At 42.3% G+C, this 10,184-nt stretch overlaps 1 protein-coding gene across 10 annotated transcripts in view; it reads left to right on the forward strand.

Annotated features, from left to right (window-relative positions):
- PPP1R9A (protein phosphatase 1 regulatory subunit 9A) overlaps window positions 1-9,811 on the forward strand; it is a 232,695-nt gene extending 222,884 nt beyond the window's left edge. For 4 of the 10 annotated variants that reach the window (XM_080663193.1, XM_080663196.1, XM_080663195.1 and 1 more), the window contains one exon: window positions 3,738-4,615. In XM_080663193.1, the coding sequence (XP_080519319.1) occupies window positions 3,738-4,146 (409 nt within the window). In that variant the 3' untranslated portion in view covers window positions 4,147-4,615. Of the gene's footprint in view, window positions 1-3,737; window positions 4,616-5,883; window positions 6,004-6,910; window positions 6,935-7,967; window positions 8,151-9,462 lie in introns of those variants that run through there. The other 6 variants (XM_080663200.1, XM_080663198.1, XM_080663201.1 and 3 more) reach the window with 4 other exon arrangements.
- Window positions 9,812-10,184: the final 373 nt, after the last annotated feature.

The raw sequence follows: 10,184 nt of genomic DNA on the forward strand, positions 1-10,184 counted from the left end.
GTGCTCCTTTTATAGACTCAATAGTTCAATTTATCCGGGAGGAAATTGGCATTTATTTTAGAAAGCATGTCTGGAAAGCTGATAGGTCTATGAGTTTAAAGTAGTGGAGAGTTGGCTTTTTTAAATGAACATTCTCTACTCAACGTCCAAGCAATGGAAGCATGCCTGTTCAGCTCTTTGTGGATACTGGCAAACACACTGAGGTTACATCAGTGTATGGAGGGAGTGTTAGAATCGAGGATACACAAATAAATGAGGAGGACAGGATACAGCCTCAGTGGGGCACAGCCAGCCCTCCTGGAGAATTGAGAAATATTCTTCAGAATACCTCAGAACCTGGTGGTTTACAGCTGTGAGGACGTGGCCATCTCCTTAGAAGTGGGCTTGAATTGCTTTCTATGTGACTTTTCCTCTGTGCCTTCCATTATCTTCATTGGCTAAGAAAGCCTCTGGATATCACTGAGGCTGAGCTTCCCTCCCCTCCTTCATCACACTCCCACTGTGGCCCCCAGGCCTGCTTCAGTGCTGGATGGCCAGGTGCACCTGGAATGATTTGGATATTTTCCTGGCAGCGAGAATTTTATGGAAGTGTTTAGATGTGGTCTTCAGATTTTGTTTGAAATGTTGCCTGGCCAGGATTTGAACTACTCAAAGTCCTTTCCAAATAAGTCATTAGAATGACAAAAATTAGGTACCAATAATCTTATTTCTTGAAAAAAAAAAAAAAGGTGGTTAGTGGTTCTAAAAGGGTTGTTACAAAGGCAGTCCACTTGGGAATAGGAAAAGATAGTCTAGCTGTCATTGATAATGGCCTATTTATAACTTAAAACAGTATCCATGTATCAAAGCACTACAATGCTTTATTTGAATTGTGGATGGAACACCTAAAGAATTTCCCACATCATTTGATTGATTCAGAAATTTATAACCAAAGGAGAAAAATAAATCATATGCCCACTTATAAGAGTGTGAGACTACTGAGAAAATAGTTTTATTTTAGAGCTTTCTCAGCATTTTTAATGGAATGTAGGGCCTGAGCTAAAAGACACACCTCAGAAGTTAAATTATGGATAGACAGTGAGATCTACAGAGAGAGCCAACTCCCCCAATGTGTAGTTCCATTTTTAAGGAGTGTGGATGGGGAGAGGGAGCTGAGACCTCTCTATGGAGACATTCCCAAGCTTGTAAAGCTGGAGATAACTTGTTTTATCTCCCCCAGGACTTATATTTCTTTTCAAAGGCTGAGAACCCAAGATCCTTCCCAAGTTGAATTTGTTTACATTGAGGAGATAGGATTTCTCTCCCTCTCTCAGAGTCGAGGCAGGGACAGCTGGCCCTCTCCTATATAACCGTCCAGATTCATATTTTTTAGATTTCTCATCTACACTGTAGACCAAGGTTAGGACATCTGGTTCTCATTATAGAGAGAGAAAATTACAGTATGGGGAACCAGTGCAATAATTTTACGTAAGTAAGTAATAACCTATTCTGTTCCAAAAGCCTCATATTTGCATTCAGGATAATATTAATAAATATAGACATTAAAATTTTTAAGAGTCAGCTCAAATATGTGTTAAAGTAGATTTCAGGTCAACTCCTCCCGTCTTTTCTCACAATTCTAATTCAGTAAGTCTGGGTGTCCAAGAATCTGCATTTGAACAGCTACCCCAGTGATTCTTACCAGACTGTCCACGACCCAGGAGCAGGAAGCACTTCCACAGAAGACCTATCTGCCTCTGCTAGCAGGCGTTAGCAATCTCCTGATGTTCAGTTATTGTACTCTCTCCTCCATCTCTTGATAAGAAGTAGGTGGGTTTAAGGATACAACATTGTTCTTAAGCTTTACGATGAAATTGAAGGTTGGCCCCTCTCTGGTCAGTCTTTCTCTGTTATCCTTGCAGATTCCTTTGTTGTTTTGTTGTTGTTTTTGTTGTCATTTTAAGAAATACACTGTTTAGCCCTGGCCGGTGTGGCTCAGTTGATTGGGCATCGTCCCATGCACTGAAAGGTTGCCATTTCAAGTCCTGGTCAGGGCACATCCCAGGTTTTGGTCTCCATCCCTGGTAGGGGACATGTAGGAGGCAACCAGTCGATGTTTTGCTGTCACATCGATGTTTCTCTCTCCTTCTTTCCCTCCCACTCTCTCCAAAAATCAATAAAAAAGAAATAAAAAATAAAAATTGAATGGCTCCCATTCACTAAGAAAAGAAAAAGAAAGAAATACACCATTTAAATCATCACCTTTTCTGGAATCTTTAGTGTGGCCAACAGTTTTTCACCCCCAACCTATAATGTCAGTATTCTTCCAAAACTTCACTGATTTTTCATTCTCTTTAATTATCATTCTTACAATCCCTTTACATTTATACATTGCTGTACAGTTTATAAGATGTTTTTACATTTATTATCCCATTTGATTCTCACAATAATCTTTGGAAATGAACAGAAATTGTTAGGAGTTATACTATTTATGTAAATTTGAAACATGTAATATTTCAAAGTATTTGAAATGAGATGTGAGAAGATTGAAATTCAGTATCCACGTCCAACATTAGCTGTCTAGCTAAGGTGTTGAGTCACTTTTAAATGAAAGGGAATCTCTTTGTTGTCATGACATCAACAACTAACAAATTGTAGGCACTGCAATCAAGGATCATTTGGACATTTTGAGGGTGACCTCTTCCAAGATGCAGACACTACTGCCCATTCCTGCCTCAGTTCCTAAGAATTACTTTTCTCTAACCAAAACATAAGTATACATATGCAAGATATTAAGAAAAATATGCTTTCAAACGGTGTTCTCAAAGGCCTTTGAATCCTTTGAATGTTAAACAATAAGCATAGACCATTATAGTTTTCAAAGCACTTTTTACACATACTATCTCATTTAATTCCTAACCACATATGAGATACATAAGACATCCACCTTTTACAGATAAAAAATAGAGGCTGAGCGAAGGCCCATGGTCGTGTGTTCTGGGGGTGGCAGACCCTGACCTCCAAGCAGAGTATTAAGACTTCAGGTCTGGTGTTCCTTCTATGAAAAGGCACTAAGATTATGCTGAAAAACCAACCAAGTGTATGTTCTGCTTAAAGTATTCTGAGCCCTGAAATACCCAAATTTTCTAAGTATATCATTTTCTAAAGTTGAAACTCTTGGGAACCTGAGTTGAGAGTTGGCCAGGAAAGAATGCTCATCAGGAGCTAAAGTCACCAGCAGTGAGGCACTGATGTGTGTCCCTAGTAAGGGGAAGCTGTGATGACTAACCTCAGAGCAGCTCCTAAACGACATGCTTCTCCCTCATGTTAATTCATCCACATACACAGGCATTGTCAAAAGTAAGTGTACAGTTGTGAGTACGTGAAACACAGGGTTTATTCTTGCATTACCATTTATTAATTATTGTGTTACTTTCCATACAAATAACTGTAGACCTAACTTTTTGCCCATCCATGTATTTATTAGGCACATTTCATAAAAATTTACCATGGACATAGCAGTACAAAATGTCTGTCATTACAGAATCCATTTAGACGCAAAAAAATAAATAAATAAATAAAATAACGATTAGGATAAATGTTCCAGTCAAAAATGGAAAAAAAAAAGTATCTGTTGTGTAGGACAATTTCTCAAATTGTTACTTTGAACTGTGTTCAGAGCCCCTTCAGAGTTCTGTTCAGTCAGTTTCACGTCTTCCCTTTCTTTGTCTAACACCCCCATTCTCTTCACGAAACAGGATCTTCAGAGGCAGGCTGGACCATTGGAAAGCGAAGCCCTCCGCCGCAGCGCCAGCCTCCCCTCGCTCACCTTGCATGCCTTTCTCCTGGTTTCACGAAAGCCGGAAAGGATCCTATTCCTTCAGGAACCTGCCTTCACCTCCAAGTCCCCTCCAGCCTTCTCCTGAAACTCTAATTTCAGATAAAAAGGGGTCCAAGGTAGAAAACACTTGGATTAAAAAAGCAAACAAGAAAACCCCAAATCTCTTCCTCCTCTTCAATCTTTGGGAAGCATTCTCAACTTGTGTGTATGCTCTGGATCCAAGAAACCAATGTGATAACACTGCAATAAACAGTGCATGGTACTTCCTGTGTGGGGAACCGAAAGCCCCTTTAACCATCACCTTCTTTAATACTGGTCCCTGCTAGACTGTGCGTTAATCTTCGATTTGCCTGTCTTTTCACATATTGCTATTTAATCTCCGTTTGACAGTGAAACCATGCTGGGAAAGATGCATTTGAATCACGGCACAGTGTGATAGATCTGTTTACCAAGCATTCCAGTTTAAATTACATTACCAAACTATTTTTGCTGCGCTCGTCAAGATTTACTGGAAAACAGATAAATTTGGGACTGGATATGTGTTCAATACATCTAAATGAAACTCTTTAAAACAAACCAATGCTGACATAGCACCCTTACTTATTTCTTCTCTTAAATCAAGCTTCCATGTCGAACAGCTGTTGTAATTCTATCACGAAAGTTCTTTAACTTGAGCAGAATTAGGAAGTATGTGCATGGATGCTGCTCGTTTTTAAATGCATGATGGTTATTTCCAGCATGACACTGCAAACCTTACCTAACATTTTATTGAAACACATGCGGTCGCTAACTTTCACATGTTGTGTGGTCTTCTTTTATCTGTGTTCCCTTTTCTTTCTCAAACGGAAACATGTGGTTAAAGTTACTTGAATTTAATTCTTTTCTCGTGGTCAACAGCTCACAGAGTTTTGATGGGCTTTGGGGTTGTGTTTCCACTGACGGTACCAAATGGTAATGTGCTGTGTTGAATGCCTCTGCTTAAATGCTCTACTAGCCCAGCTCCGTGCTCTGATTCAGTCTTCTCTGAACATCCAGCAAACCCTGCAGTCTGTTTGGTACCGAGCTCTCTAACCTCTGGCATGGCATTTATTCTTGACAGCCAGCTAAACCAGTACAATAGAACCTAATGGAAAACTGACACTCCAATTTCTAAGGCAGTGGAATAGGAAACAAGATGGGGTTGGCCAAGTTCTTAAGAGTCCCTGGGAAGCAATTAGAAAAGAAGTTTTGACAGCAATAGACCACTTTGGCCTTGAAACATTTTCAGCATTGGATCTGATATATCTCAATGTTGTTTAAATAATTCTACCATTATCTTACACTGGAGAGACTCCAGATTTGGTTTAAAATATTTTCACAAAGGCAGCTCTGAAGTCATTGTGAATGTATTTGATTTTAATATCCACTGAACATTTTAATGAGGTTCTGGGGAAGTTTTCTTTCTACCCCCAGGTAACTATTTGGGAACGTGTATCTGTTTGTAGTACAGCCTCTTTGGACTTTGCTGCTGCCACGTGAGAGCTGTACTTGAGCAGGTAGTGCAGTCAGGTTGTGACCTCCCCCAGAACCCATCGTCTTTGAAGGTCACATCCTGGAGAGGATCTGCCGTTCCCCACAGCATTTATCACAGCCAGCAGGGACCTTCTGGGGTGCTCGGCTACCTTTCTAATATGGATTGCCATCTGTTCCTAATAACTCAGGCTCTCCACACCACCTTGTATTTTTTACTTACACTGTTGCTCATCACCATTAGGGTCAAAGAAGATAGGCTCATTAATATCACTCCTCTGAGCAGTTGCAGAGGATAATGAATGCTGCACCCTTGAAGAGAGACTGCAGAATCATTACTCCAAAACACCTATCCTCTCACCTGGCGGAGAAGCGCTCAGAATTCCCCATTCACCATAGGTGCAGTGTCTGACACTGCCTGGCCGAAGGTCATCACCAGCCCCAAAGTGAACTTCTAAGATTACTTCAAAGTAACCTTCTTAGAACTTGCAAACTCACCTACCTTGGGTTCCTTCACGGGCTCTTTTAACACTGAGCTTCATTTATTGTTACAGAATTTTACCTTCAACGATGACTTCAGTCCCAGTAGTACCAGCTCGGCAGACCTGAGCGGCCTCGGAGCGGAGCCCAGAACCCCGGGGCTCTCTCAGTCCCTAGCACTGTCGTCAGATGAGGTATGCTCATATCACTCACAGAAGTGCTATCCCAGGCATACGTTCTACCTGTGAACTGTCACAGGGAAATGTGTCTAAGGTAGATTTTACATGTAGATCATTGGAACCATGGTCTTTGCTAGGAAATTGGTGTCTCCCTCTCTGTCTCAACATGAAAGCAAACTGTTGTTTCTGAGGCCCTCGAAGCCTTCCCTTACTGTATACTATATCCTCGGCCTTTCTCTGATTCCAGTGTGATGCCTCTCAGCAAAGGGGTGGGGACGGGAGGCTGGGCACTGGAGAGCAAAAGTGGGAAAGAGCTGAGAAATCTCACAGAGTTCACCAATTCGCCATTGCTTTTCTCCCTCACCTTTCCCACCATCACCCCCACCCGAAGAATCTGATATTTCTTCTGAGTTGGGTGTGGCCCCTGATTAAGATTCACTGCAGTGAAAAGGGGAGAGAGACAATTCTGAGAAGGAAGGACAACTATGTAAGACCACTGATTTAGATGCGAGGGTCAAAATAGCATTCCTAAGAATTCTCAGGAGATAAATATATGCAAGAGAGACAGGAAACTACACTAGGGACGGACTTAGTGCGCCAAGAGATAAGGCGAGGAAAAAAATACCAGAAAGATGCCACAATACTTTTAAATGTGCTTTTACATATCTCTAATGTCTTATTGGGGTGGAAGGGAGGGAGGGAGGCATTGTAAGTAAAGAGAGTTTTGCTCTAAATATGTGTTCTTAGTTATTTCTTTCTAATATGTTGTTTTGTTTTGTAAAACATGTTTTTCTCTAAACTCTTTTGCCCATATTCTTCAGGCTCAGCGTGACTTGAATTTTATGACTTTGTACTGTATATATTGTGTGTCCTGTTTCTGTAACACTTTTCTCTTTGATTCCTTTGTTGCTCCCTCACTCAGAGCCTGGATATGATAGATGACGAGGTGAGCTTTCAATGGGCTGTGTGGTGGTTTTTGGTATTTTGTTTGAACCTTTTCTCTCTTTGCAGATGATTGAAAACTCAGACAATTCAAGAGTGCTTTCCTCTGCAGTGGAGGTGTTCCTTGTGTTATGTAGTTTCACTCTGCCCTGGTCTATGTCTCAGTTTAAAAGATATTCCTGATTCCAGAGGACCTTCAGATCCCACCTCCAGAGTCCCGTGATGTGTCCCCATCACCATTACCTGAATGACCCAGTTCCCTCTGTTTCGCCACCTTTGCCTTCATCTCGGCTTACCCATCATCCCCTCTTCTGTTCTCTGCCCATCACTGAGGTGGCTTCTGTCTCTCCTCCCAGACCCATCATCGCCTCATCGCCTCTCAGCGTAGTGGTTCTAGGAACCAACCTGCCCTTTGCACTGTTAAAAGTAATATTCTGCATTGGACAGATCTGTGGGTGTTCAGAGTCTCAGTTTCCTCATTTATTAAAAGTAATTATGGATACCTCCTGCCCCACTGCCCTCACAGGTTTGCTTGCCGTGCAAATGAAATAATGGCTGGGAAATTTCCCCCTAAAAATACCTGAGGGTTCAATGCTCTCCTCTTCTAAGTGAAAGATGCCACAGTACTTTTAAATGTGTTTTTACATATCTCTAATGTCTTAGCAGAGGAGAAATGCAGAGTGATGTATTGTCTATAGGGATTAATGACATATTTGTTTTCTGCATCTGATAATCTTTCCAAAGTGTTTTCATGTAAAAGCTTGCAACATTAGAGTGGATTTGTCAATATTAAACTTCCTACATTGAAAATGCTGTTTTATTTAGGGGAGTTTTTAGGTTTCCAAGCATCTAAAAACATGTAGGTAATAAATGTGTATGTGCGTTACATACACAGCTAGAACCATTAGCTTATCATTCTATGGTTTAGAAATAAAGATGGCTCTAGTAGGCAAGACATTCCCTTGGATAGCGCAATATGCCATGCTGAGCCACAGCACTTCAGCCCTTTAACAACACTGCGTGACATTCCTACTCAGATCCTTGATGACGGACAGTCTCCCAAGCACAGTCAGTGTCAGAATCGGGCCGTTCAGGAGTGGAGTGTGCAGCAGGTTTCTCACTGGCTCATGAGCCTAAATCTGGAGCAGTATGTATCTGAATTCAGTGCCCAAAACATCACTGGAGAGCAACTCCTGCAGTTGGATGGAAATAAACTGAAGGTAAAGAATTATATCTGTCTGTGTTAGGTTACCAAGCATAATTTGTATTGCTCATAGCACCTAAAATGTTTTCATTAAATAAGAGCATTCTCCATGTGGGAGAGGTAATTCTCATCAACCGTCAGCAGAAAGGACGGTGGATTGTTTGAGTAGTAAATGAAGTTTCAGAAAGTCATTAGGGGATCTAACGAGTAGGCTGCTGAGTAGGAGAGGGAGGGACTCCCTCCATTGCTTCCACCTGGCAACACATGGCCCATGTATTAACTCTACTTACTTCTATGTAGTATGAGCTTTAATAATGGCCAATGTGGGCTCTTTCATCACATAAGAGTTAAAACCCAAATCCATTAACCTCCTCTTCTTTATTCGTGTCTCCTCTCCATCCCGAGTCGTCCCTGCACACCAGGGACCACTCCAAAACCGGGATGATGTTTTCCCCAGAACTTTCTTCCCCAAATATGTGCGGCAGTGTCTTCCCTCCCCCTCCATCGCTCTCTCATGTTCACCTGTCCAGTCCATCTCTTTAGAGGCTGAGGTGGCGCCCATCCCTGCGGAGAAAGGGCGAAAGGAGCTTACAGCCAGCTTCCCACCCCTGACCTCAGCCCCTGCTGGGAGGACAGGCAGATGAGTATTGCGTGACAATCTTGAAAAGGTTAGAGATCAATGAATAGCCTGTAAATATGAAGGTCCATTGACAAGGTTGTCCCCTTGGGGAGATGGATGCATCCTGCTGTTGATGCTGAAGGTCATGAAGCATTTAATATACTATGCAACCAGCTCCCCTTTTTCTGAATTCCAAGCTAATTGAGCAACCTTCTCATCATAATCAGGCTTCCTTTATAGGTCTGCCTAAAAGGAGCCAATGGCTAGTCTGCTGACATGAGCATTCTGGTGCTGAATACACTTTGGTCCTCACTGTCAAGGAATACATTGGCAGAAAGGAAGCCATGTCGATTCTTCCTGCCCTTCCGGGAGCCCCCTGTGGCAGCAGGGGCCCACTCCTATCTTTTGCCTGTAAATGTCTACAACCTAAAGGTTGGAGAAGCAGAACTGTGACCTTTTTTCATTCATTCACCCATTAATTACCAATCTGGAAAGCATTACTTAGCGAGGTGTAGGGCATACTGTGCTAGGGACTTCAAAGAACAAATAAAGCTTGTAAATTTGGGGCAAATGTAATCAGCTCTTCTTTAGTTTTCACCGCAATTGTGTTTCAATTAATTTTTGAGTTAGAACATATTGCGATATCGGCCTCATCATAAGCAGAGAGGTCACTGGTTTTCAGATTCAGTTTGTTTAATTTCCTTCCTAGGCTCTTGGAATGGCATCATCGCAGGACCGAGCAGTGGTCAAAAAAAAGCTCAAGGAAATGAAGGTGTCTCTAGAGAAGGCTCGGAAGGCTCAAGAGAAAATGGAAAAGCAGAGAGAAAAGCTGAGGAGGAAGGAACAAGAGCAGATGCAGAGGAAATCTAGAAAGACAGAAAAGATGGCAATAGAGGGTGCTGGGGAGCAGTAACACACCCTCTTCCAGGCGGGTTGCTCCAAGAGAGGGTCCACCTGTTCCTGCCCCGCTCTCCTCCGGGGGAATGAAGAAGAAACTGATGATGGGGGTAAAGTGCTGTAGGCAGATTGGGGAACCCAGTGTTGAATACCTGCATTTTCTGTGATAATAGAATTCCTTTCATTTTAACCTACTCAAATAATCCCAAGCCACCTTTAGTTTATTAACAAACCAAGGAGCTCATTTGTGCGAGATGCAAAGCAGCTATATTTCCCGCTTCTCTGACTTACCAACATCTTGTGTTGTGCTGGGTGGGTGTGTGTGTCGCTTGGAAAACCAGCATGACAGTGCCCAACAAGAGCATGACCCACCCTGGTGTTGTTAAATGGAGTGCCATGGATTTCCAGCATGGGGTCCTGACCCTGGGTGTTTGTGTATGTCTGCATGGCTTGAGAGCGCCCTCCTGCCATGAGATCCTCTCCAAAGTGGGAGAAAGGTCCCCCTTACTTCTGTGTCTGGACAGTGCGACAACC

Source organism: Plecotus auritus (assembly GCF_963455305.1).
Source record: "Plecotus auritus genome assembly, chromosome: 4".
In the NCBI taxonomy this organism is placed as follows: Eukaryota; Metazoa; Chordata; class Mammalia; order Chiroptera; family Vespertilionidae; genus Plecotus; species Plecotus auritus.